Raw genomic sequence first — 27894 nt, 5'->3', positions numbered from 1 at the left:
CTCTCACATACAGATACACACACACACACACAGATACAGGCACATACACGCACACACACACTCTCACATACAGATACACACACACACATAGATACAGGCACATACACACACACACACACTCTCACATACAGATACACACACACACACACACAGATACAGGCACATACACGCACACACACACTCTCACATACAGATACACACAAATACAAATACACAAGTTACTTGCACATTCACACACACAGACAGAGATACACATTTACAGATACACACACACAAACTGACTGACTGAATTAACATTCAATGTATCTTCTTGCATCCTATAACACAAATGGACCACAGTATAAACATGTGATTTCTGCCCGCTGGTTTGAGTGAATGTCCTGAGCGGCTGGTGGGAGAGGTGGAGCAGGTCTGAGTGATGGGTTCTTCCTGAGCTCTTGTCTCTCTGTCCTGTCAGGTTACGGCTTTGTGGACTTTGACAGTCCTGCTGCGGCTCAGAAAGCTGTCACAGCCTTGAAGTCAAGCGGAGTACAAGCCCAGATGGCCAAGGTGAGTTTAAAACAGTCCCTCTAATCCTGACATCACACCCAAACACCGGGCAGTGTTGTGCTCTATCTCTGGACAGTGGATAGCACAGCCTCGCTTCTACTGGAGGACATGCAGTCCCACCCCCCTCCCCTCCCACCCTCCCACCCCCCCACCCGCTCCTCTGAGGTCACTGCTGTAACTGGAGCCCACAGCCAGAATGTCCTGTGTGTATGTATGTGTGTGTTTGTTTGTCCGTGCATGTGTGCGTGCGTGTGTGAGTAAAAGTGCATGTGTGTGTTTATACACATGCACTGATAGGAGGCATGTGTGTTAGTTTGTGTGTGTTTGACCGTGTACATGTGCTTGTGTGCGTTTAAAGTGTGCGTGTGTATAAACGCATGTCTGTGTGTACATATGTGTATAAATGTGTCTGTGTGTGTGTAACATATGTATGTGTGTGTATGAACGCATGTCTGTGTGTGTGTGAGACAGCTCCTGTCAGCTGAGATCTCTGGGCTCTGGAGAGACTCCGGGAGAGAGTGGCGCCGACAGACAGACAGTGAGCTTGTGCTCTGCCATGACAACAGGCGTGACGGGCCGGAGCAGGAATCCACCCTGGGGTCGCTGTCTAAGCTCCGCCCACAGACCACGCCCCCCTCGCATCACAGTCAGCCTGTCTGAGGACTCATTCACACTGTCCTAAACCAGGTCGTCTGGGCTCAACCCGAGCAAAGATCACTCAGGAATGCCTCCACTAGCTCATGTCCCAGCCAAGGACCCTGCATATACAGTTAGGTCCAGAAGTATTTGGACATTGACACAATTTTCATCATTTTGGCTCTGTATACCACCACAATGGATTTGAAATGAAACAATCAAGATGTGCTTTTAGTCCAGACTTTCAGCTTTAATTTCAGGGTATTTACATCCAAATCAGGTGAACGGTGTAGGAATTACAATACATTTTATATGTGGCCCCCCCCTTTTTAAGGGACCAAAAGTAATTGGACAATTGGCTGCTCAGCTGTTCCATGGCCAGGTGTATGTTATTCCCTCATAAAGGGAGTTTGTTATTTCATTGACAAGGAGCAGATAAAAGGTCTAGAGTTCATTTCAAGTATGGTATTTGTGTTTGGAATCTGTTGCTGTCAACTCTCAATATGAAGTCCAAAGAGCTGTCACCATCAGTGAAGCAAGCCATCGTTAGGCTGAAAAATCAAAACAAACCTATCAGAGAGATAGCAAAAACATTAGGTGTGGCCAAATCAACTGTTTGGTACATTCTTAAAAAGAAAGAACGCACTGGTGAGCTCAGCAACACCAAAAGACCCGCAAGACCACGGAAAACAACTGTGGTGGATGACAGAAGAATTCTTTCCCTGGTGAAGAAAAACCCCTTCACAGCAGTTGGCCAGATCAAGAACACTCTCCAGGAGGTAGGCGTATCTGTGTCAAAGTCAACGATTAAGAGAAGACTTCACCAGAGTAAATACAGAGGGTTCACCACAAGATGTAAACCATTGGTGAGTCTTAAAAACAGGAAGACCAGATTAGAGTTTGCCAAAAAACATCTAAAAGAGCCTGTACAGTTCTGGAACAACATCCTATGGACAGATGAGACCAAGATCAACTTGTACCAGAATTATGGGAAGAGAAGAGTATGGAGAAGGGAAGGAACTGCTCATGATCCAAAGCATACCATCTCATCAGTGAAGCATGGTGGAGGTAGTGTTATGGCGTGGGCATGTATGGCTGCCAATGGAACTGGTTCCCTTGTATTTATCGATGATGTGACTGCTGACAAAAGCAGTAGGATGAATTATGAAGTGTTTCGGGCAATATTATCTGCTCAGATTCAGCCAAATGCTTCAGAACTCATAGGACGGCGCTTCACAGTGCAGATGGACAATGACCCGAAGCATACTGCGAAAGCAACCAAAGAGTTTTTTAAGGCAAAGAAGTGGAATGTTCTGCAATGGCCAAGTCAATCACCTGACCGAAATCCAATTGAGCATGCATTTCACTTGCTAAAGACAAAACTGAAGGAAAAATGCCCCAAGAACAAGCAGGAACTGAAGACAGTTGCAGTAGAGGCCTGGCAGAGCATCACCAGGGACGAAACCCAGCGTCTGGTGATGTCTATGGGTTCCAGACTTCAGGCTGTCATTGACTGCAAAGGATTTGCAACCAAGTATTAAAAGTGACAATTAGATTTATGATTATGTTAGTTTGTCCAATTATTTTTGGTCCCTTAAAAAAGGGGGGGGGGGGGCACATATAAAATGTGTTGTAATTCCTACACCGTTCACCTGATTTGGATGTAAATACCCTGAAATTAAAGCTGAAAGTGGTGGTATACAGAGCCAAAATGATGAAAATTGTGTCAATGTCCAAATATTTATGGACCTAACAGTATAGTATGGTGTCAGTAGAGTGTCTATAGAAAGCTTTGTCTGTGCGGACAGGTTGTTGCCGAGCTTGCCTGTGGACGTAGGCGTCCCAGGTTCAGGACAGCCTGACCACAGGCAGCGAGGAGCAGACTGCATCCAGCTAGCGGTGGGTTTTGCTGGGTTCATGCTGTTGAATGGAACCCCAAAGACTGCATGAACTGTTATGTGTTCAGCTTAAACAGTTTGTTGGTGTGGAGAAGGTTGTCGGCAGGAAGACAATGACACGGCACTTTGCTGGTCTTCAAAGGGGCCTGGCTGCTCTGTAATGACTCTCTCAAGGTGTAGGTTCCCCGGAGAGCCAGGAAAGGGAAGGAAATAATTGGAGGTTGTCATGGAAACCGGACCCCCGTACAAGTCGCAGAAATGGTGTTCCTGGTTCCCAAACGGTGCTGGAGGAGAGGACTCTCTGTGTCCTTTCTGTGGATCTCCCTCCCGGCGCCCATTTAAGGGTTTTTTATTAAAGAAAAAAAAAATGAAAGCTGTTTTGTGGAGCATAGCTAAGTTTAATCTATGCATTGTTCAAGGTAACGGCCGTTAAAAGAGTTGGAGCTTTTCCCTTCAGCTTCACCTCTGCTTGTTTGGCTTTAATAGACTTCCCAACAAAGGGCCGTTTCCCCTGAAAGTGTGGAGAGTTCCTCGCTCCAGGAGCCGCACAATGGCCCTTCTCTCTGTGTGTTTCAAAGGCAGGTGGGTGGAAAGACCGCCAGGCACAGCTCCTGTTGAAACAGTTGACTGCATGTTATTCCAGTGAATGAAAGAACACTCGGATGAATGAATGAATGAGTGAATGCCACACAAGTGCTAATAACTCTTCTGTCTGATCACAGGAGCTCACAGTTCAATGAGCTGGACATGTAATTTCATAGAACTGCTCTCGGAAGAAATAGCATTTCAATATAGTCGCGCTTTTCTCTGAAAGGCCATGTGTTTGTCTTGTTCTGGTCCTGTGTGTGGTGAAGTCTGAAAGGCCACAAGCTACTTTCTCACGATATAAACTTTAGATTTATCAGAATGTCTGATTTGGGAGACTAAGAAGGAATTCCCAGATCAACTATCTGAGGAGGTCTTTCCTCTCTGGTACCTGAAGGTTCAAACTTCCAGTCCATATGTGTGGGCTGCCTGCCTGCCCTCTCTCCCTCTCCTCCCCCCTTACTTCCCCTCCCCCTGTCCGGGGCCAGACGAGCGGTACCTCCCCCTCTATCAGCCTCACCGACCCTCTTCAAACACGCCCTGGTCACATGACGCGTAATGACTGACTGGTTGGCTGGTGACCCCATTCACAGCACAAACAGATGTCTTATCTCACTGCCAAATTTCTGTCCCTGCGATTTTAAGAGCTGCTCCACACGCACAGGAAGGGGTTTTCTTCCCCATCTCTCTCTCTCTCTCTCTCTCTCTCTCTCTCTCTCTCTCTCTGTCTCTCTCTGTCTCTCTCTCTGTCTCTCTCTGTCTCTCTCTCTCTCTCTCTCTCGGTCTCTCTCTCTCTCTCTCTCGGTCTCTCTCTGTCTCTCTCTCTCTCTGTCTCTCTGTCTCTCTCTCTGTCTCTCTCTCTCTCTCTCTCTCTCTCTCTCTCTCTCTCTCTCTCTCTCTCTCTCTCTCTCTCTCTCTCTCTCTGTCTCTCTCTGTCTCTCTCTCTGTCTCTCTCTCTCTCGGTCTCTCTCGGTCTCTCTCTCTCTCTCTCTCTCTCTCTCTCTCTCTCTCTCTCTCTCTCTCTCTCTCTCTCTCTCTCTCTCTCTCTCTCTGTCTCTCTCTCTCTGTCTCTCGGTCTCTCTCTCTCTCTCTGTCTCTGTCTCTGTCTCTCTCTCTCTCTCTCTCTCTCTCTCTCTCTCTCCTCTGTGTCTCTGTCTCTCTCTCTCTGTCTCTCTCTCTCTCTTTCTCTGTGTCTCTCTGTCTTTCTCTCTCTCTCTGTGTCTCTCTGTCTCTCTCTCTCTCTCTCTCTCTCTCTCTCTCTCTCTCTCTCTCTCTCTGTGTCTCTGTCTCTCTCTCTCTGTCTCTCTCTCTTTCTCTCTCTGTCTCTCTCTCTGTCTCTCTCTGTCTCTCTCTCTGTCTCTCTCTGTCTCTCTTTCTCTCTATATATATTTCTCTTTCTCTGTGTGTCTCTCTCTCTCTCTCTGTCTCCCTCTCTCCCCCTATACTTCTCGTACTCTCTCTTTTTCTCTCGCTTACTCGCTCTCTCGCTCTCATTCTTCCTCTCTTTCTCTCTCTCTCCCCAACCCCCTCCCCTCTCGCTCTCTCCCTCACTAATTTCTCCCAGATGATGATGGAGGCAGGCTTGTTGTCAGAGAAGTTATATTCTGGATGACTCAGAGCTCAAATATGTGGTAATGACTTTCTCAAAATGTATTTTAATCTTCCATATCTTTCTCTGGAATTCCTGTCCGAATCAGGCAGCAGTGAGTAGGGTCATTCTCTCTCCTCTCACAGATTTCCTTTAATTTTATATGTTTATCGATCATTATGCAATATGTGGATTATTATTAAACAAAACTGACAATTTATCTGTGACTTATATTATATTTTAGAGCCTATTTAAGGATGAATAATTTGACCTCCATGCTCTGAGGTAAGCCTTCAGGGAAAGGCATTAAGGCCACCTTTGTGACCTTGTGTATAATTAGTGTGTGTGCGTGTGTGTGTGCATATAAGGTGTGTGTCAGTGCTTCATAAGAATATGTTTGTGTGTTATGATTTTATGTGTATGGATGTGTGACGTTGCCTGTGTGTGTGAGTGTGTGTGTGTGGGGGGGGGGGTGGAGTGTTCATATTGGCTTCCCCTCCACAGTCATTAGAGCAGCATACACACACACCCACACACACACACACACACACACACACACACAGCCTTAGTGAGGCTCCACACCCCCCCCTTCTCCACTCACACCAATCCCTCTGATTGAACACCTTCTCTGGGTGCCATGCAGAAGGTCTACTCCTTGTCCCCTAATAGTAAGATGTTGATTTTTCTGTCAGCGTATTACTCTGGTAATCTAATCCATCCCTGTAGCTGGCCCTGAATGCGGCAGGACGTTGATGAATATTAATGAGGAGCGTGGTCTCCCTGGAGAGCTGGAGCCATGTCTTCGGTTTCTGCTGATGCTATTGAAATACAGGCTGGAATCAGCTGATGCAGGCTGAGATCAGTCGTGGGCTGCATGCAAATCTCTCCTCATCACTATTCATGGTGACCTGTTCTTAGATAAAACCCCAGGGACACAGGGACACGAGGAGAAAGAGAGAATGACAGGAAGAGAGACAGGAAGAGAGACAGGGAGAGAGACAGGGAGAGAGACAGGGAGAGAGACAGGGAGAGACGGAGACAGGGAGAGACGGAGAGAGAGAGTTACAGAGAGAGAGACACAAACAGGGAGAGATGGAGAGAGAGAGTTACAGAGAGAGAGACACACACAGGGAGAGATGGAGAGAGAGAGTTACAGAGAGAGAGACACACACAGGGAGAGATGGAGAGAGAGAGTTACAGAGAGAGAGACACAAACAGGGAGAGACGGAGAGAGTTACAGAGAGAGAGACACACACAGGGAGAGATGGAGAGAGAGAGTTACAGAGAGAGAGACACACACACAGGGAGAGACGGAGAGAGAGACAGACAGAGAGAGAGACACAAACAGGGAGAGACGGAGAGAGAGACAGAGAGAGAGACACACACACACAGGGAGAGACGGACAGAGAGAGAGACACACACAGGGAGAGACGGAGAAAGAGAGTTACAGAGAGAGAGACACACACACACAGGGAGAGACAGAGAGAGAGACAGACAGAGAGAGAGACACAAACAGGGAGAGAGAGACAGACAGAGAGAGAGACACACACAGGGAGAGACGGAGAGAGAGACAGATACAGAGAGAGAGACACACACAGGGAGAGACAGAGAAAGACAGAAAGAGAGAACAGTTGAGACAGAGAGAGAAAGAAAGTGAAAGAGAGAGATGGAGATAGAAAGAGAGAGAGAGAGAGATTGAGAAAGAAAGTGAAAGTTAGGAAAAGAGAGAAACACAGGGAGGGATTATGGACTGATGTAACCCCTTCCCTGCTGCTAGGTCGATCTCATGGAGCCGAAATGGTTCTGCGGATTAACTGTCTGTGAAGTGCTGCTGGAAGTGGCTGAAGGGGGGATGGTGTCTAAAACAGTATTAAAATACCTTCTTCCTTCCTGAAACCAAGGCCAACCTGGACGTGCAGCGAGAATGAAAGCATAGTTTGTGTTTTCTGGAGCGTTCCAAGACCGTTCCTGTGTGTCATGATCAACGAACTCTGGCATGCTCTCGTCTTTATCACCAGCAACAAGAGCAGGACCCCACCAACCTGTACATCTCCAACCTGCCGCTGTCCATGGATGAGCAGGAGCTGGAGGCCATGCTGAAGCCGTTCGGACAGGTCATCTCCACGCGCGTCCTGAGAGACTCCAACGGAGGCAGCAGAGGAGTGGGCTTCGCCAGGTCAGCACCTCGCACCGCCGGGGCCAAACGGGGAAAAAACATCAGCCTCAGAACCACTTTAAAAAGAGAACTGAGCCCTTGTAAAGCACAAAGTAAACACGTCGAATCTCCATAATTCACACGACTCTTGACAAGGCCACGCCCTCACAACCGTCTATTTGAGTGAAGGGCTAATAATAATAATAATGATAATTCTACCGGTTAATCTCTAGATTTAATTCAGTGTATCTCTGAGGCAGTGAGGGAATGCTATCTGGCTGTTGATAACAGGGGATTATGAAGAGTTAATGTATTTAAGTGTCTTCTGAAGAACAGTTTCATAATGATGGGTCTGGTGTAATTATAGTGTTCCATGGGGCTCCTTCCGTCATGCTTGCATAACGAGACACTTGACTGGAGAACCTGAAAGAGAGAGGCCTGGCCTTCAATTCATAAAGCAGCCTTATCTCTGCATGAATAGGAATGTGTGTGAGGTGTGTGTGAGGTGTGTATGGGTGTGTGTGTGAAAGGTGTGTGTGGTCAAGTCTCTACATGCAGCTTCTCTGTGAAGGCAGATAAACTATTAACCTTAAATGCACTTTAGCAAACTGCTAACCGACGTACATGAAAGTTCCATGATATTGATTTGTCAAGGAAAGCCCCAGTTCTCCTGCTCACCTCAGGCATAAAGTGTTTAATTCCTGGAAACCATGTGATGCCTGAGCATAATACGTCCGGGAATCGATTAAATGTGTCTCCGATGTGTTTCAGGATGGAGTCGCCGGAGAAATGTGATGCAGTTATCTCTCACTTCAACGGCAAGTTTATTAAGACGCCACCGGGAGTCCCTGGTAAGAAAGCGACGTGTCAATTACTCTCCCTGTTTGAGATAAAACACACGCTCTCATGCATGAGCTCTGAAAATAGACCCATGGAGAGAGAGACAGAGAGAGAGAGAGAGACAGAGAGAGAGAGAGAGACAGAGAGAGAGAGAGACAGAGAGAGAGAGTAAATGGTGTTGGGTAGAAAAGAAAGAATGTACATCCTAGTGTTGAGAAAATCATGACCCTGTAGCATCTTTGCCTTTCAGAGTGAATAGCTGTACATAACATGTTGAGTGTTGGGTGATTGGGCTGCAGTCATCAGTCTTCTGGTGTCCCTGTGTGTCTGAGCAGGGATCAGGCCTAGACAGCCAGCTCTCCCACGGACCCCCAGAGCTGTCTTGTGAGGACATCTTCCTCCCTCTATCTCTACCTCTCTCTCCCTCTCTCTGTCTCTCTCTCTCTTTCTTTCCCATTCTAAGCTTTTTAATTGGATTATTAGACTGAAATAGTCTCGGTTGGCCATACCGCCTTTAGGAAAGGCCAAGGATTACAGCTCCACAGCTGCCAAATGAGATGTCTGTGTTCCCAGGCTGACAGTGCTGGTCTCTCCCAGGCCAGGCCAGGCCGGTGTGGGGTGGGGTGGGGAGGGGTGGGGAGGGGAGTGACAGGACAGTAAGCAGGGCTGACAGCACTATGCATAGATAGTGTTAGAGAAGATCCTCTCTCTCACACACACTCTGCCTCTCTCTCACTCCTTTTAACTCCCCTCCTCCCCCCCCCCCTCTCTCTCCCCCTCTCTCTCTCTCTTTCTCCCCCCTCTCTCTCTTTCTTCCCCCTCTCTCTCTTTCTCCCCCCTTTCTCTCTCTCTCTCCCTCTCTCTCTCCCCCTCTCTCTCTCTCTCTCTCTCTCTCTCTTTCTCCCCCCTCTCTCTCTTCCTCCCTCTCCCTCCAGCGCCCCCCGAGCCCCTACTGTGTAAGTTTGCTGATGGCGGGCAGAAAAAGAGGCTAAGCCAGAATAAATTTGTGCAGAACGGCCGTCCCTGGGTGAGAGATGGAGACGCCAGACTGGTGAGTCTCTCCGCTCTCTGACAGCATGCGGATGAGGGTGGCTGGGCTTGGGTCTGACTCAGTTGGAATGGGAGAGACTTGTGAATCGATACAGACTTTTATCATCCGTCTATAAAAACCAAAAATCATTTTGCAAAGCCACCCCAACAGCCATTGATAACAGAGATCAGTGGAGCGCTTGACCTGGCCCACTAGCTGATGTGTACTGTAGCGTTTAGCATCCCCAGGCTCCAGTCAGTGGTGCGCTAGCTACTAATGTGTGTGTGTTGGTGTGCAAGCTGCTATTGTGTGTGTGTTGGTGCGCGAGCTGCTATTGTGTGTGTGTGTGTGTTCGTTACTGTGCTAGCTGCATTTGTGTGTGCGTGTCTGTGTATGCGCTAGCTGCAATTGTGTGTGTGTGATGGTAGCGCTAGCTGCTATTGGGTGTGTGTGTGTATGTGTGTGTGTTTGTGTGCTAGCTGCTATTGTGTGTGTGTGTGTTGGTGCGCTAGCTGCTAATGTGTGTGTGTTTTGGTGCGCTAGCTGCTAATGTGTGTGTGTTTTGGTGTTCTAGCTGCTAATGTGTGTGTGTGTTAGTGCGCTAGCTGCTAATGTGTGTGTGTGTGTGTGTTAGTGTGCTAGCTGCTAATGTGTGTGTGCGTGTGTGTTAGTGCGCTAGCTGCTAATGTATGTGTGCATGTGTGTGTGTGTTAGTGCGCTAGCTGCTAATGTGTGTGTGCGTGTGTGTTAGTGCGCTAGCTGCTAAAGTGTGTGTGTGTGGAGGCACCCCAGGCTGTGGGTCAGTGGGCCTCATCTCACATGTGTCCTGCTGTGTTGCCCCCTCAGGCTGGGATGACCCTCACATACGACCCCACCACAGCCACCATGCAGAACGGGTGAGCCATGACACCCTCCAGGACACTTCCTGTTTCCTGTCCGCACGCTGTAGGGAGGACTCTTTGTAATCTGCTCTCCCTCCCTACGCAGGTTCTACCCATCTCCTTATAGTATTGCCAACAGGATGATGGCTCAGTCCTCTATGTCTCCCTACCTCTCTCCTGTCTCCACCTACCAGGTGAGCACTAAATGGATTTGAATGGATGTACTCACCAAAAATATACTTTTTTTAGTTTACTCTTGATAAGTGAAATAACTTGTGAACAAACGTGTATGAGCCAAGTACATTTCATACTGGTCATAATAAATTAATGATCTAATCAATTCTCCATGATAAATGCGTATTTATAATTTTTGCACACATAAGCACATTTCTAAATAATAGCATTGGGACCTGAACAGTGTGTTTTCTAGGGTTTGGCCCAGGTTACCAGGTTACCAGTACTGTGAAGCGGAGTGCCTGTGTGTGTGTGTGTGTGTGTGTGTTGACAGCGTGTGTTTGTGATGTTCCAGGTACAGAACCCTTCCTGGGTGACACACCAACCCTACATCATGCAGCACCCAGTGAGTCACCAACTCGTCTGTCATCCTCTCTCTCTCTCTCTCTCTCTCTCTCTCTCTCTCTCTCTCTCTCTCTCTCTCTGTCTCTCTCTCTCTCTCTGTCATTCTCTCTCTCTCTCTCTCTCTCTCTCTCTCTCTCTCTCTTTCTGTCATTCTCTCTCTCTCTCTGTCATTCTCTGTCTCTCTCTCTCTCTCTGTCATTCTCTCTCTCTCTCTCTCTCTCTCTCTCTCTGTCATTCTCTGTCTCTCTCTGTCTCTCTCTTTCTTCATATGTCTTTCTCTCTCTGTGTCTCTCTGTCATTCGCTCTTTTTGCTCTTTTAATGTATCTTTCTCTCTCTTTCTGATATTCTCTCTCTTTCTGTCTCTCTTTCATTCGCTCTCTTACTCCTTCTCTCCCTCTTTCTCGCTCTCTCTCTCTATTTTGTCTGCCCATATTCCAGTGAAGTGCACAGCTCAGGATAAAGCTGTTCCCTTCTCTCTGTGGCAGAGAGAGGAAGGGACACCAGTGTAGTCAGACGTACAGTGTGACAGGGTCTGGTGGGATTAAGGGTTGCTATGGTGTTGAAAGGAGGGTTTGGAGCAGGAACTCTTGCTCTCCAGGATGAAGATCACCATGGCGATGTGGTGAAGCCTCACGCCCCTGCTGTTTGATGATTCCAACAGATGGTTTTGAGCGAGTGGGGTTCTTCAGGACATTCAATTAGCCTGTTTGATAAGGAAGCTCTTTCAAATACTCCCAAGTGCCCCGGGCATGTTCCAGAGCAGCAGAATGGATTGTCAGGGTCTGGTGAAACGCTGGCCAGTCTTCAGTGTGCTACGGATATGAAGTCTGATACACTGAGCCCAGTTGATCTCTCTCTCTCTCCCCCTGTAACCCAACACAGGACTAGTCCTCATGATACGCAGCTCAGGAAGGGAGGCTTTTCTCAGGGTGTTATTCTAGGTCCAAACCCTTTCCTCCCGTCTGGTCTAGATAAGACAGAGGCTCAACAGGAAACCTGGTCCTCTTTCTCTCTTTCCCTTCTTGTTGTTTTTATATCTGCTGATTCTAGACCCTTTGTTTGTTCAGGAGAAAGAAAATACTGTCTTGACTGTCTCTCTGTCTTCTGCCTCGGTCTTACCCTCTCTCACTCTTGTCCCAGGGAGCGGTGATATCGCCCTCTATGGACCATGCTATGTCACTGCAGCCCACGTCCATGATGAGCCCTCTCACCCAGCAGATGGGACACTTGTCCCTGGGAAGTGCAGGAGCGGTGAGCGGGGGGGGGGGGGCATCACCACTCATAATGTAACACGTCAGTAGAGCTTGATATACTTTACAGGAGTGAATATCAGGTTGGATAATCTTAACTTATTGTTCAAAATGTGTCAATTCCACACGAACGATTTCATATCATTAAAAAATGAAAGAACATATGGATAATCGGCCATTTAAAACCCTGGGTCAAAGACTAGTATGTATGTTACTGGGAGATATCATCAGTCCTTGTACTAAATATGGATATGTAATGATTGAGTTCTGTCATTTGTTGTACAGTTTATGGCCGCTAATACACCTATGCAAGGAGCGTATATTCCCCAGTATGCACACCTGCAGACTACGACTCTTCCAGTGGAGGTTAGTGGCTGACACGTGCTCTCTAGAACGCCTGCTCACTTACTGAATGTAACTTGACTTTCTTTGTCAACAAAAGCTTTGGTTACGAGAAGCTAGACATGACTTGGTGACATCAGTATTAGATGGCTGTGTGTGGAGAGCCTGACTCTGACCTGTCCTCTCCTCCAGGAACACGGGGGGCAGCAGCCTGGGGATTCATCTGGAGATCAACCCCAGTACGCCTACCAGCAGGCCAAGTAACGCAGAGGTGGGTCTGCTGCTGCTGCTGCTGCACAACAGGCCTCATCTGCTACTTTCTGATGCACTATTCACAGAATACGTTGCTTTGGATAAAAGCGTCTGCTAAACAAATGATATGGAATGTAACATGTAGTGCAATGTTTGACTACATTTTCACTATCAAGAACTTCATTACTAGATGATATGTGTGGCATGTGTGGACGTATACTGTGTCCTTATTAACAGTGTGTTACATGTACCCTCTGTTTGGCGGTTTCAGGTGTGAGTTGAGCAGAGGATTGGGACAACAGCTAAAACAATCATGTCTTTCTTGGATGGGTCAAACATGAAGGAATTATCACCATTTTGCAGGTTCTGCAATGATTTCCTTATGTTTGTGATGAGAATAAGTTAGACTATTTTTGGTATAAGTTCCATGAGGTGCAAACAAATGATTAATTACATCTAATGATGCGAATGATTAGAAGAAAAAAAAAGAAAAAAAGGTTTTATTTTGATAAGGAAAAACTAAACGTTTATTTTTTACCAATGATTGTCACATGGATGCAAGAACCTAGTGGATCGTGTGACTCCCTGTTTTAACTGCATGATAGTAAAGATGTCTTCTGTTCATATTTTCATGATTTTAATTTAGTTTTCTCTTATTTTGTATTGAAATAGTTTTTATCTGAAGATTTATTAGTGAGACATCTTGAAAATTATGTTTTGTGCTTGCTGTGTGCGTGTTGCTATGGTGAAGTGTTCAGTGTTTTTTCTTGTAAAGTGATTTATCTTAGTGGTCTGCTCTAGATTGATCTTGCTGTCTTATACAATTTGCCTTAACAATTTCCGTACAGTAGCTGTACAGGCAACCTCCAAGGCTGGCCATGCGCTAGAAAGGGAGAGCTATTGCCTTGTAAATCAGCTAAATAGGGCTTTCTATTGGATATAGCAAATTAAATCTGCTGTGTTATGTGTTTTTGCTTTTTCCCCTCAGAAAAAAAATCTGAGTCCGAGTAGAAAATTTAGAAAAGAAAAAAAAAGATTTGAGTGAAATGATCTCCTGATTCTGATAGGTTTGAAGAGGATGTAATGTTTCTATCACCAGAAGATAATACATGTCTCTCTGGTTGGTTGAATGTGGTAGAAATTATGCTGAATGATTGCATTTTAAATCTTGCCTTTTTTGATTACTTGGTGTTGTAGATTAGACATGGGTGAGGAACATTGGAGGGGGGAGGGGGGGTTGGAGGGGGGAGGGGGGGTTGGAGGGGGGAGGGGGGGTTGGAGGGGGGAGGGGGGGTTGGAGGGGGGAGGGGGGGTTGTTGTTTTTGTATTGTCTTTGGGGACATTGTTGTTGCTCTGTCAGTTTGACATGGTGTCTTTTTCACTTTTCAGTTGAAATGCAAACAGGCGAACATGGATTTATGATTGTGCAAAACTATCAAAGCCTTCCATTAAGACATAGGAAAACGTTCTATGGAGTTTGAGTTGGGAGGAAAAACACAGAGATTGATATGTAGATTATATTGCACCTAGCTCTTTCATAGGAAACAAACAAGCTTGGCACTTTCAATCATAGTTTACCTCACCAAAGACTGTGAGCTAGTATGTAAAAGCAAATAGCGTCATTTTTCTTTCTACCCCTGATGTAACTGACTCTTCTTCCAGACTAGATCTCAGTTTGGAGAATGTGCCTTTTTTTGTACATTTGCATTCAGTTGTTGTAGGTTTTATTCAAGTATGGACACAGACAAACAAGAAGGAAGACTTGGATATAACAAGTGCCACACATGGATTTAATCGCTGTTGGAAAAATGCAATGTAAAGAAATATGAACCAGAAAGGAATACAGTTTTAAAACTATCAAATTACAAAAACACAGTAATGATCAGTTTTACATGGTGCAACGGAGAATGTTATTGCTAAGTACTATTATTTAGGATCACAGTAGATTAAGTTTGTCTTCCAGAAAGCCTGTGTTTAGACCTGGTGGTCGGACTGACCAGTTATCTACCTCGAAGTGTTCCTTCTCCTCTGTAAGGCCGGGTGAGCAGGTCCAGCCGGTCTTCCCAGACCAAACACCGCTCAGGAGCTGGCCTCATACAGCTGTTTCCTTTCAGGTGGTTTTTAAATACTTTTTTTTCCGGACATCATTTTTTTTAAGAGGTTTTATTCAAATCAGTATGGGGACAATTGTGCGTTGAGCGTGTTTTGAGTTGTATTCAGACATTCAGTTTCATAGTTTCAAAAGATGAACTGCTGCTTTCATCACAATCGATTCCAGAGGCTGATGGAGGTGTTGAAAAGAGAGGGAACACGATAGCAGAGCTGAGAGTGCTGGTATTCACTGGATCTGTGCTCCTAAAACAACCAGGTCCAGACAGACCTGCAGCATTTCCCCTGTGGTTGGCCTGCGTTTCCAGAGTACAGGTCGGTGGGGCCTGTACTTGAGATGTGTGTGAGGGCTGGCTGACACAGAGAAGTTATACTGTTGAGTGCTTGTGAGGGTCATGCTGCTAGTAGTGTCTGAACCGCATGCCACACTACGTCTGGCTAGAGATGGAAAGGTGCATCGAAGGGAGACATGCTCATTAATTAACCATCGTGTTGAACAGTCATTAAGTTATATGAAAAGTAATAATTTATGAAGAGAGAAGTTTTGTACAGATCGTTTGAAGAAATAAAAGATTTTCATAGAGATATCTATATGAGAGTTAATTTTTTATTTTGTTTTACATGTGCCACACATTTGCCAGTGGTAACTTGTATGTCCAGTTTAAGGAAACCTTCTGTATTTTCGTTTTGTAGCGTTTGTTAAAGCCAAAAATATGTTTTTTCGGTAGATTGTTACCTAAGCTTTATTTCTGTTCATTTTCTTTGATTTTTTTTTTTTTGAATAAAAACTTCCATTGGAACTATTTAGTGTGATGTTCTGTTTGTCAAGTTGCCATGCATGTGAATATTCACACAGTTAAAAAAAACATTACTGTGTGAACACAGAAGATGAAAGTAAGGTGTCACATTTAAAGGAGCATTTGAGGGAATTCACTCTCCTTCAAATGACTTGTCTTATTACCATTTACATGTTGACTTACAGTAAAACCAATGAAAACCATTTGTTTTTGTATGCAAGTATAGTGAATAAACAATGCTGATCTTGATTTTTGAAAAGTTTGTAAAGGCCTATGGTGTTATAGTCGTAATTCCAGCATGTTTTACTAACTGATATAAATTAAATTAAAGGGCTTTTGTTTGTAATGTGTCATTACGAGAGCTAGGTTTTGTAAACTCCCCTTGGTGATGGTGTTGACCTATGTATTTAGGGAGCAATTGCACCTGAAAGCATTTTTATTCAATATGAAGGGGTGGAATCAGGGATGTTTTCCATTCATTGTGGCTTCTATCAGACACAGATGATACTTGTAACCTTACCCTTCACAGATAAGGCGCTCGCAGGAAACAATTTCACAGTCCCTATCAGTGGAGCTGAGGGAGTGATATTTTCATGGAGTCAAACATACTCAAATGGCTTCAGGAAATGATTTGAGAGTGAGAGGGCACGTGAGAGAAAGAGAGAGAGAGGGAGGAAATAGGACAGCATGTCTCTATATCTCCATAACAGCCCAGAGCATACCAAGGCTACAAGGATTTTCATCCAGGCCATTTCCGGGGACCAGATGAGAATTCCAGTAATGTGTCAACACAGTGACAGTGACCTTGGTCCCCAGAGGTCTGAGGTTCACACTGTTCTGTCATTCGCTGAGAATTGATGTGACTTGTTGTCTGGTGTGATGGAGGAGGGACCTTATTTGTCTCTGTTAGCTGTCCCCATCCCTGTCATCTACTGTACAGGACGAGCATGGAGCGTGGAACGTGGAGCCCTCAACAGCACCCGGGGAGCACCCAGGAAGGGGGAGAAATTCAACACTTTACTGAATTGTTGTCAGGTTCTCTTCTCTGCCCATCACTCAAATGGATTTGCACTTTAAACCCCTGCCATACTAGTGAATTGATTTAGCAATTTCATTATTAAATGTGTCCATGTGTGCAACAAAGGACGTAACACTAAATCAACACATTTACCATATGGGTGCTGAAACAGTGGTGGCCATTTCTTGTCTGTCCTCAGAGTGGCAGAGCTGGGCTTGCTGTCTCTGAGCCCTTCTGCTGTGCTGGCCCGACATTGTGAGCTGTATGGTACAACACTCCCTCAGATCAGCGAGAGGGGTCATTCACTCCACCTCCTGGTCACAGTGTTAGCATGCCTGTCCCAGCCGGGGGGAGAGGGGTGTGAGGGGGACCGGAGAGGGGTACCAGAGGGGGGGGCGAAGAGGACCGTGGCCAGGCTGCAGGATGGCAGATGGGACTGGCGGTGTCCTGCTGGGTGTGCTGCCACCCCACAGGAAGTCGAGGGCTCCAGACGAGCAGCGACTCAGACTGCAGCTGTTTGAGGCACGGCCACCTGCGTCTGGCTGCCACTCTCTTCATCAAACCGCTCTACGGAGCCACGCTAGAGCAGAGCGCCCACAGTGTGGACCGCTATACATACATCTACCACCAACACTCACAACTACCACTGCTGATTAGAGTTTTAATCTTTATCTATGAGACACATTGTGTCTTTATGAAAAAAAAGCTGCAGGCTGGGTTTCCTGTTCATGTTCGATAGAAAATGTAATTTTTTTATTTTAATTTTGTCTGAAGTTGTGGCTTCCATATATCCCACTGAGCTGCTTGTCCTTCCAGATCCCACTGGATCTGTTCCCACATCTCCCTGTGTAACGCCTTGAACAGTCCTCAGGCACAACAGATAAAGCCCAAGGATGCTCAAACCAAAAAGCCATCTTTAGTGTTGTCCATTTAGACTCAGTGCCTCAGGACAAGGCGTGCCTTGTGTTGACATTGGTTAGTGTCCAATGCAATTCAATGTTTAGTGAGTAGAAATAGTTCACTCCTCTCTGTGGGGCAGAAATTGTCATATTCTTTACATAAATGTATTATTTTTTTAAACAATAGTCCATAGCTTGCATAGTTAAGCAAAATGCACGTACACCGCCATCTAGAGGACGATTCTACGATTAAGATGGTTTCATAGGTCTGCATAGAATTCATAGTAATTCGAGTAAATAAATATTTCAAGGTATCGTTTGAAAAGAAACAAATTCTGTCCACAACATCAGTGATGCCATCACATTAAATTAATGAAGGTTGTCAACATCTCAAATGAGCTTTCTCGCTGTAACTTTATAATAAAGTTGTTCTCTTCCAATTCGGACATTTATAAAATACCATTTATTGTGGGCAAACTGATGACACGCAAGATTTCAGATGTTATTAATTTCGAACTTCCATGGTGTACTTTGCTCCAACCATACGGGGTCACTCAAGTACATTCAGGGGTGTTTGAGGAAGCGTGGGCCTACGTCCTTCACTAAACTGGTGTGTTTTTTTCTCGCGTTGAGTGCTGAAGTCCTGCACAAACTCTCCGCGAACATTCTGTTGACTTTAGAGCCATGATTTTTGAGTCGTAAACATGAAGTTACTAAGGACATACAGGCGTTCCTCTTTATATGTCGTTATCTTTATAGCTTACTTTCAATCGGCTCTAAGCGGTGGTGAGTGAAAACTGTAAACGTACATTAAACAATATGATAACTAAATATGTGCACTAGAAGCAGTTTCGACCTGTACTGTGGTTTGATTTTGAAACGCTTGTGTCTCTAGACTTCAAATCTCAACTAGAATTTCTCTGTTAGTTTATTGAGTGTAATCTAGTTTACGTGTGCCCAAACTTTGACATTTGGCATTGTATCATTTTAATGAAGGAAATGTCTTTTTTAGACAAATTATTTTTTTAGTTTGTTTATGATTATGTTCTAATTGTGTGATCGTCCCTTGACATGTGTCTCTCGATAGGCTATCTATCGTGATTATTATTTATTATTAGAAACAACTCGTGATATGGATTAGTCTCGACGTCACGAGTTTACTCAAATGGAATGTGAGATGAGCGTTTGAAATGAATAGGATCAAAAGTAGTACGCCAGACTATTTATTTCTATGGTTCTTCTAAGAACGTGATAAAAACTTTATAGACATCTATGCTGTGATGAAGTGAAACAGCTATGGTAATAAGTACTAACCCAATGGACAGTGCTTTTCTAGAGCTGTAAATTAACTATAGTTCCCTTCCACAGATTGTCCTGCAGATGGACGCACTTGGGTGCCTTTCGGACAAAGATGCTACCATTTCGTCCACGGAGAAGAAGACACAATTAAGAGCTATACACGTGAAGATGCGAAATCCAAATGCATCGGATATGGTATGCTACTAATTTATATCTCTCCTGACGCTAATCGTGCTGCTATGATTTAATCTGATCCACAGTAGGCTAAGCTCTTAATGTTTATTTCTTTGTTTGTTTTCAAACCCATCAACATGTCATCATCTTTACTTTGTAGAACTAGTGACCATTCAGAGTGCCGAAGAGAATGACTTTGTCATCAGCTACAGCAAAAAGGTGTGGAAGGAGAGCACCAACATGTGGCTGGGCATGTACTACGACACTGACAGTAAGTGGGGCACTCCACTGGAATATTGCATAGTGGGGAAGAAATACATTGTGTACAATAATCTTGAATCACATGGTGTCAATAGTAGAATACACTAACAGGAAGGGATATTAAACAATATGAAAATCACTTTTATTATGGTGGATGAGTGATTATGGTGGTCTGGTCTGGTGTCCAGTGTGTCCTGGTGTGCATATAAAGAAAACTTAGGCTATATCATAAGACTGTTTGATTCCTTTTAGCAGGATGTCCTGTTTTCACACAGGTCTGTCTTCAGGAAGCTAACTAAGGACACTGGGATACACACCCTGACATTCTTGTCTTTTTGTGGTGTTGTTCTGGAGAAACAGATATTCTTATTGCGCTGGGTATTGTAACTGTTATTAGTTCACTTCTAGTCGTTGATGATGCTGGTGCTTGTACTGTATGCACTTGAACTCTTCTCTGTGGATAATAGCATCTGCTTAATGAATAACTGTAAAAGTCTTTGTCTTGTGAGTGGAACAGATGAGATGGTCGGATGAGACTGCTGTGAGCTATAATAACTGGGAGGACGGCGACTCCTCCGACCTCAGTCCCCCGGACGTCTGCGTGGCGCTCCACGCCAACACGGGGAAGTGGGAGAACGTCAGCTGTGTTGACGACGTGGAGAACGGGGTTGTCTGCGAGAGTGTCGAGAGTAAGGTCCACTTCCCCGCCAGTGCATGTACCATATGTATGATTGCTAATCACGATTTGTGTTGTTCAATTGTTGCATTCAGTTTCTTTTTTTCACCCTCTCAGTGTCAGCAGAGGAAGGCAAATCAAGTAAGTTCAACAGTTCAGTCGCTGTTTGTTTTCCATTGTTTCACTCATTAGAGAGATGAGTGGTGACCTTCCTTGCTTTGTGTCTCCCCCCCCCCCCCCCTCTCTCAGAACCCAGCCCCCTCCTCTCCGCCCTGGTCATTGTGAGTGTGGTTGTCATCATGGGAGTTTCAGCCACTATTTGGTTCCTGCACCAGAAACACCACATGGGCACCGCGGTCCTCACCTCGTTTGAGTACCACACTCCCTTTACGGCCCCCGCCCCTGACGAGGCCTGCCTGGTGGAGGCGGAGGAGGTGGAGGACATGCCCTAGTGCCTGCTAGCGGACCTTTCTTCTGGCTGGTGTCAAATCATACACTATCAAGAAGACATGTTTTGATTGGTTGGCACACAGTAGGTCAATGATCTAACCAATCCCATTGCACTGCATGTTCTGTTTGAACGGGCTGCATGGGGTTTGGCCCTGTCTGCATTACAAAAGCTTTATTCTTCCACTTAAGAATATTTGCAAATACAGAGTGGTTAGGTAGAATTAATTGTACAGTATTTGAAATTATATTCCTTAAGAGATGCAGTTTGCTGACCACTGCTTTGCCTTGTTTTTAAGTTCACCGGTTCTTCACAAGTAGCCTCTGTCATGAGAATGGGTCAAATGTGTTTTCCTGATGTATACTCAAGGTTGTTTGCGGAACGCTGGTAACATTTCTCAGTAGAATTGTAAGAGTCACTGTGGTTAATCATCAAAAGCTCATGAGCCTTTGTTCAGGTCTCTCGTTGTTTCCTGGCTGCCTGTGCATGGAGTGATTGCAGAGGCTCCTGTGCTGTCTGTCCTGCCTACTGCTGTTGAGATACACTATCACACATCTCTCGAGCTAGATTGCCTTTGTTGAGGTATTATGGAACATTATCGCCATGTAGCCTTGGGTCAGGGTTTTCAGCCTGATACAGATTGATAAGAGAGAAATGTAATTGATCACAGCAATTGAATGTAAAGGAGGATAATCTGTTGTCCATCTGTGAAGCTGTCAAGGCTTGTAAGGAGACAGATTCAAACGGAAGTTCCAGAGGGTTTGTCTGTGAGATGGCTGTAACCCTGTGGTCATCCTTTTATTTATAGTGTGTGATAAATTACGATGGTTGGCTGGCCTTATGCAGGGCATTACCAATCGATGCCAATACTATTCTTAATCAAATAACACAAACACGCCTTTAGAAATGTGAAACAATAACCTAACTTTTGGAGTGGGTCTTGGAATAAGCTCCATAATTAGTGACTTAAAGCGTTTTGCTCTTCGTTATACAATCACTGCTGCATCTCTCTTGAGACAAGCCGCTGTTTGTTTTGAATAATAAAGTACTTTTGACCGCCCCCTGTGAGGCGAGAGACTTTGTTATTCCATTCAGTATTGATCTGGGTCAGGAGTTGCAACAGAGACTACCAACCCTGTGTGACCCAGAAGCCAATGACTGTACTTCCCATGCTGCAGTGCACAGCAAATATCTGACCTCTGACCTCCCAGGGCTCACATCGGCATTCTTTTCTGTGATGGTTACAGATAATTATAACTAATTATACATCTGTGTGTATCTATAATGGAGTAGAAGGAGATGAATTAGGACACCAAATTAAGGACAGTCTAATTACTCCTTGAGGGATAGATAAATCACTGTCATCTGAGAAGTGTCACATCCTCCCAGCGGTTTCCGGCTGCTCACCTGCTCTCATCAGTGTGTCCAGGAGTGTCCTAGACTCAGTCTGTAGCGGGGATGTCCACTGCTGTGAGTCACCCCAGCAGGAGGAGTTCACTCTGTGGAGGGATAATCTTGAATAAGCCACAAGGGAACAGCTGGGTTGTTCTCTCCTGTTAGCAGACGAGTATTTCACTTCTTTTTATTTCTCCCTGATGTCCATAAAAGTAGCTTATCAAGGGCTGTGCCCCCCCACAAACGTTTTACATCTGCTTTATCATTGTACAAATATTTATGATTTATTTGTTTTGTAAATTTGTTACTTTAGGTTTCCAATCCTGTGATTAAGGACTTTGACCACTAGGCGGGACAGTGAATCACTTTTTTATCCTAATCTCATTCACATATTTTCCGTACAAACAGACAGAATGGGATTCCATATGTTCTTGTCTCATGCTGTTTACATTCTTATACATTCAAAATATGTAAATAGTATTATTCTTGTGTGCCGAGATTGGACGGATTACAATTGTACTCCTTCGCAGTCTTACAACTGTTGCCTGATTGTCTGTAAATCTAAATGCTACGGAAGACAGTGTTAGACAGACTGCATCCAGTGCTGACTGGTGCTTCAGGGAAGTTCCATGAGCATATTCCAGTAGTTACCTAAATCCCAACCAATCTGTGACCCCAAGACAGAGAAGTGATGAGGTCAGGTGAAAGTGACACACAAGACAGGAAAACCTGAAGAGAGGTTGTGTTGGGATTTGACTTCATGGTTCAAAGAGTATTTATAAAGAAGTAGCTTTGAGCATACAGATGCATGAAAAACAGAACGTAATGTAAAAAAAGTAAACCCCTCCTGTATGCATTCAAATCATGTGTTGTTGAATGTAACAACAAATGAATATATAACCTAATTGACCCTACTCTATAACCCTATCAATGTATCCTGTAGGTGTGAGTTTATTGATCAGTTGATCTAACTACCAGCTCGCTGTTCCTTTTATGGCATAGGCTTGCGTAACACGACAACAATACAAACCAGAAATGAACCTTGTTCAGACAGAGCTTAGCAATCAGCCTCTGTCTGGGATTCAGCACGTGTAATCACAGAGGAATGCTTTGTGACATATCTACTGGTCTAGCCCAACCACACCAGTATTTTCCCAGGACCCAAGAGTCTGTCTTCTTCTGCCACTCTGAGCAAAGCAGCCATGAATATGCAACAAAGCATAATTTATTAGATAGGAGTACAATGGCAGCTTGCTGTGAATGCAGTTGTGTGTGAATAGGACATTGAATGAAGCATTTAGAATGGTTCTGAGAAGGGTTTTAAAAAGTCCCCATGTTGTCCCGAGAGCCCAGACTTAACCTGATTCCTGGTTGAACAGTCAGAGGGCAAACACCCTCTGGATGGGATTTTATATGTGTATAAACCAAAACCATTAAAATGACTGTCATCTGTAGCTGTCCTCTTGGATGCAAACGATACCAAAATGTCTACTTTTAGATTGGACCTCTTATCTGCAAACACTTAATGAAAAAGAAAATGATCATATTCACATAATTGTATGAGCCGTGGACTCATACAGAAATAATAAAACAGACTGAAAATCCAATAAATGTTCATGTCCAAGACAGTGCAAGGCAAGGCTTTCTGGAACGGAGGTTTGTTCTTATGTGCATAGGTGATTATCATAATTAATTCTAGTGCTAATGTGGGCCAAAAAAAAGCCACGTTTGAGGTTTTTGAAAATGATGGGACCTGCTTACATTATAATTACCCTCGTCTGGCGGAGCCCTTTTGTTTTAGCAGATAGATCCCTGCTTTTGTGTTTCATCATGTTTTCTTCTCCCTCTGCTTCTCCTTAATATCCTCTTTCTGCTTCACGCGGAGATGGATTGCTTAAGGAGAGCATGCATTACGGAAGGGCTGTCGCCATTATGATTATGGCTGTAATGGCCTATTTTTGATCAAATAACACTGAAGGCATTTCTTCCACGGGGCTGCTGAGCTGCAGCCTGTGGGCTGCAGAAGGGGGTTCTGCTGACCTGAAATCACTAATTAAAACGGACAGTGGTACGCATGAATAAGATATGACACAGAGTGGCAGTTGGCATGGAAAGGGACCTCACTGCTTTTAGCAAAACATCAGGTTATCAAGTCTGCATAACTGAAGCATTGTTTCAATGATTGCTTTTTGTTTGTGTTGACTATATCAACAAACAATTTGTAGTTGAAAAGTTCAGGGTATTTGTTTCATTTACAGGCAAAATACAGTTAATAAAAACTGAGCAAACTGAAGGATTACACTAAACCCAGTTTGGCATTCAGTGCATTATCTACCTAAGCAATGCCGTCATCCGAACCATTATTTCTTCTCCGTTTTTCCGCCTTCCAAATCCAGGTGTCCTTTCAAACTTGTGGTCTCATTAGATATCGACTCTCTCTCTTCTTTATTATTCTCTTTTCATCCCCGCTGCCTTTTCAGGCATAGAGGCCCGTAGTCAGAAGTGTGTAGCATCTGTTTCTCATGTTCTGGAAGGCTCATGTTTCCCTCCCATTCACTGTCCTGGAACATGCTCCAATTAACAGAAGAAAAACAAAAGCCACTATTTAGATAGTTTTTCACTCAATGTACTGTTTCGTTATGAACATAATTTGTAGGTAGCACTGGCCTTGTGATATCAGACATATCCATTAAAACAATTTCAATGAAAATGCATGGGTTTCAAAAGATGTGTTTTTGTCTTGAGAAGGCGGGGCGAGGTGGGGTGTTGGTTTAGCACCAGAGGGCTGAAAGGTGATATCAAGGTAAGAAATTATTGTAGTACATCTGCATTCACAATGCTGTTTTGTTACAATAGGAGGCTATTCACTTTGCGCTCTTAGTAAAATGTGTTTTCTGTGTTGATGGCATTAGATTTGGGAAAGAAAGTCTGCTATTACTGTACTATAAAAACCCTAAAATTGATAATGCATAAAAATGTGAGATGCTTTCATCCTGTTTTTAGCTTAGAGACATGTATGTCATTTAAAATGAAATGTGTGGTGCTGGAAGCCTCCTGTTAATGGAATTAGGTTGTTGTCCTGAGATGATTAAAAACTGTATTCTTTGAATGTGTCAGGCAAACAAAATCAATAATGGCAAGCCCAGCACTAGTGCCTTATGGGTATCCTGGGGTTGCATTGGACTGATAAAATAATAATTAAAGAAAAATCACTACATTAATTTGTTTTCCATCAGTCTCCTGAGAGATCATCTTTGCGGTGTCTTTTGGTGTCTCATTATACTTTCTAATCAAGGCTCTTTAAAAATCCCTTTTAAGGAACAGACTGTTTTCCCTTCCCCCAGTGTGCTGCTTGCATTGCAGTCATTCCACTTCCCACTTATTATGTTACAAATGACCGAGGTAAGGCTGACATTTTCTCTGCATGCGAAAGGCCTGGTCAGAGAAAGCTCTTTTAATGATGCAGCCCTGAGCTTTTTCATCATTCACTATCCCTAATGAAGATTCTTCAATACAATTAAAAATCCCAACATCCCACTGCCAGAGTGACAAAATAATCAAATAATTTTCCCTCTCCAGCCATGTCTATTAAGCCAGGCAAATCTGTTTCCAAGTTAACACAGCTCCTCTGAATGCAATGTCTGAATTGACTCAAAGGAAAGATCAATGAACACATGAGATGGCAACAAGCAAATAAACCTGTTTTAAATTCCAAATGCTGATGAAGGATTTTCACCCACATCTTTAATTCAACAGTGGTTTTGTTTCTTAATTACATTTAGCTCTGGTACAATTATCTTATTGTAGAAAGGCCACCGTTTTTCAGAAAGTCTGTTAATGAATTATATTTTCAGACAAGTTCCAGCAAATTGCTCTTTCGTTGTTTGTTATTGAATGTAATTATATGCTACAACTGTCTTAACCCAAAACAGGTCACAAGGTTGCAATTCAGCCTGTTGCTAATTGTTTGCTCAAAGAAAGACAAAAAAATTACACAGCGGCAGTCTTTGCCCAACTGCAGTCTGTTCAAATTATAGTCTCTTCAAATTGCGATAAAGAAAAGTTCTTAGGTTTTTGGATGACAGCAAATTATTGAATTGTGACTCAATCAAACGCCGTGGCAGACTTATGGCTATATTGAAAGCGTAGAAGCGTCTTTCGATTTTTTTTAAAGAAACAGGATAAATGAGAGACGTATTTCAGTTGTTTATTATTAGGCTACTCCCAAAAAAAATTGACAGTCTAAAAGCATTCATATGCCCGATCATCAGAGGGATAGAGTCAATTTCTTACGTTATATCCTTCCTTATCGCACATGTCCCACATTAATTTTCTTTCTTGCTGCATTCATTTCTGTAACAGAATTGTTGGGCAGACAAAAGTTTGCAGCGTAGAAGCTTTGAGCTGACGTCACTTTTGTTCCTTGAAGTGATGCTGAACAAGCCTTGAGAAGAGTCTGTTGGATCCACACACTCACACACACATTCACCCAGACTCAATTACTGCCCAATTCTCTTCTATCATCTCCTGCCACCGTCCTCAAACAACGCGAAATCGTAAAAGGAATTAATTTTGGGCTCTTTTGAAAACGAACTATAGGAGGATTCTTCTAGCGCGGACACTAAGGTAAGTTATCGTAGTGTGCTTGTGAAGTTAGCTTATGTTATGATTCATAACGTTCAGTTTTTGTCATGTCGCTAGCTAAGCTAGCCTAGCTACGGAGATTCCACGGCTGGTTGGCAGTTCGTTGCAAAAACAGCCAGATAGCCAGAGCTAGCTGGTAACACAGACAAACAGGATCTGCTACACTGTCTATACACTTGCCAGATCTTGTAGTCAGTGAGTTGTAGTTGTCGATACAAAGTTGTCACTTAAAAGTAACATTGAATTGTAGCTAGCTAAATGTATAGTTTGTCCATTAAAGTTGCAACTGTATTATCTAGCTGATAACTAAGTTAGATTCCGGGTGGAAACTTAATGATGTGATATGGTGTCTGCTTTTTCACTTTTCTTGACATTATCAGCTAGTAATCTAGAAGTCAGTTAGTGACTGTCCGGGATCTTGGCTTTGTGTAGCTAACAAGCAATAATAAACAGTGTAGCCACACTAGTCTCTTGCGCATTAACTGCAGTTGGTTAACATTTTGTTTTTAAACGTTCCAATGAACTAGGCTGTTATAGTCGCTAGTAGACAGAAATAGGCCTACACAGAAACAAACACATTGAGAAAGGATGGGTAAAACACTATTTGTATGTAGCGCTTTATGCTTGGCAGAAATGTTCAACATCGTGTCATGTGTCATGGGCAGAGATACCTATCGACGGGGTTGTGAAGTGTCAACCAAAACTATGCTGCTTAGCAAATACATGCAATTGAATCGCCTATTATCAACGTATTTATTATTATAAGTTGTTTGTGGTTTTAGTTAATTCATTTGACAACATTATTCACGTTAAGAAGGACGTTGGAGGGGAAACCAGTGGCAAGCAGTGCAGTCCGCTGCGTGGGTCCGAAGCTCCGTTCAATCTTATCTATTGTGTTGCTTCCCTAAAGCGCAGCTGCTGTCTGGCTGAGTTGAAATGTATCCCTTTGTGTATAATACAATATATCCTCCATTTCTCTGCCCTCTAAACACGCTACTCGCCATTTTGGACAGTTTTAATTCTGGATAGCCCATCTCCATACAGACAAAAAGTTTCGCTAGAAATGAAAGTGGAGAAGATGACGTAATTTGAAGTTGTTTCAACATAATAGTTATGGCAGAGGCATTTATTCACTTATTTCTATTTGGATCAATTTTATGAATTCTGAAAATGTATCATGATCCTGAGAGCATGAGAACAAGTGGTGTCTGAGTGCGTCCGTGTGTGTTGGGGGGGGGGGGGGCAGGAGATACACACACCCACCCACACACACACACACACACACACACAAAGGGTGTGTAGTAGGTCTACACTACACTGTTCTATCACTGTTCTATCACTGTTCTATCACTGTTCTATCACTGTTCTATCACTGTTATCTCACTGTTCTATCACTGTTCTATCAAATACTGTTTCACCGTGTGCCCAGGCTTACTCTTGATGCCTGTTTCACCAGAATTTGGTTAAGCTTATGATTTCTCCAAAACTGCCTGCACATTCGGGATTCATTTTTTAAATAGCCCACTAAAATGTTAAAGGAGGCTGTTTTCCATGTGCTATAAAATGCTATGTAATGCCAGACCTCAGA

At 44.0% G+C, this 27894-nt stretch overlaps 3 protein-coding genes across 6 annotated transcripts in view; all 3 read left to right on the top strand.

Annotated features, from left to right (window-relative positions):
* LOC136932719 (RNA-binding motif, single-stranded-interacting protein 1) overlaps positions 1–13807 on the top strand; it is a 31012-nt gene extending 17205 nt beyond the window's left edge. For 2 of the 4 annotated variants that reach the window (XM_067227962.1, XM_067227971.1), the window contains exons 4-14: positions 458–549; positions 7275–7432; positions 8183–8262; positions 9187–9302; positions 10128–10177; positions 10269–10356; positions 10692–10742; positions 11928–11993; positions 12278–12358; positions 12527–12605; positions 12858–13807. In XM_067227962.1, the coding sequence (XP_067084063.1) occupies positions 458–549; positions 7275–7432; positions 8183–8262; positions 9187–9302; positions 10128–10177; positions 10269–10356; positions 10692–10742; positions 11928–11993; positions 12278–12358; positions 12527–12598 (854 nt within the window). In that variant the 3' untranslated portion in view covers positions 12599–12605; positions 12858–13807. Of the gene's footprint in view, positions 1–457; positions 550–7274; positions 7433–8182; positions 8263–9186; positions 9303–10127; positions 10178–10268; positions 10357–10691; positions 10743–11882; positions 11994–12277; positions 12359–12526; positions 12606–12857 lie in introns of all 4 variants that reach the window. The other 2 variants (XM_067227947.1, XM_067227955.1) reach the window with 1 other exon arrangement.
* Positions 13808–18051: 4244 nt separating this feature from the next.
* cd302 (CD302 molecule) lies at positions 18052–24867 on the top strand. The gene is made up of 6 exons (XM_067228004.1): positions 18052–18195; positions 18778–18903; positions 19043–19153; positions 19653–19832; positions 19937–19960; positions 20069–24867. Exons 1-6 carry the CDS (start codon positions 18114–18116, stop codon positions 20269–20271), a joined length of 726 nt encoding a protein of 241 aa, XP_067084105.1. The 5' UTR covers positions 18052–18113; the 3' UTR covers positions 20272–24867.
* A 1297-nt stretch (positions 24868–26164) lies between these two features.
* Positions 26165–27894, top strand: part of LOC136959460 (bromodomain adjacent to zinc finger domain protein 2B-like) — a 39304-nt gene continuing 37574 nt past the window's right edge. The window contains exon 1 of the mRNA XM_067253794.1: positions 26165–26288. The gene's annotated coding sequence lies outside the window, so the exon portion shown is untranslated. The remainder of the gene's footprint in view (positions 26289–27894) is intronic.

This window comes from Osmerus mordax, chromosome 2 (assembly GCF_038355195.1).
Source record: "Osmerus mordax isolate fOsmMor3 chromosome 2, fOsmMor3.pri, whole genome shotgun sequence".
In the NCBI taxonomy this organism is placed as follows: domain Eukaryota; kingdom Metazoa; phylum Chordata; class Actinopteri; order Osmeriformes; family Osmeridae; genus Osmerus; species Osmerus mordax.
This window is presented reverse-complemented; position numbering and strand designations above follow the sequence as displayed.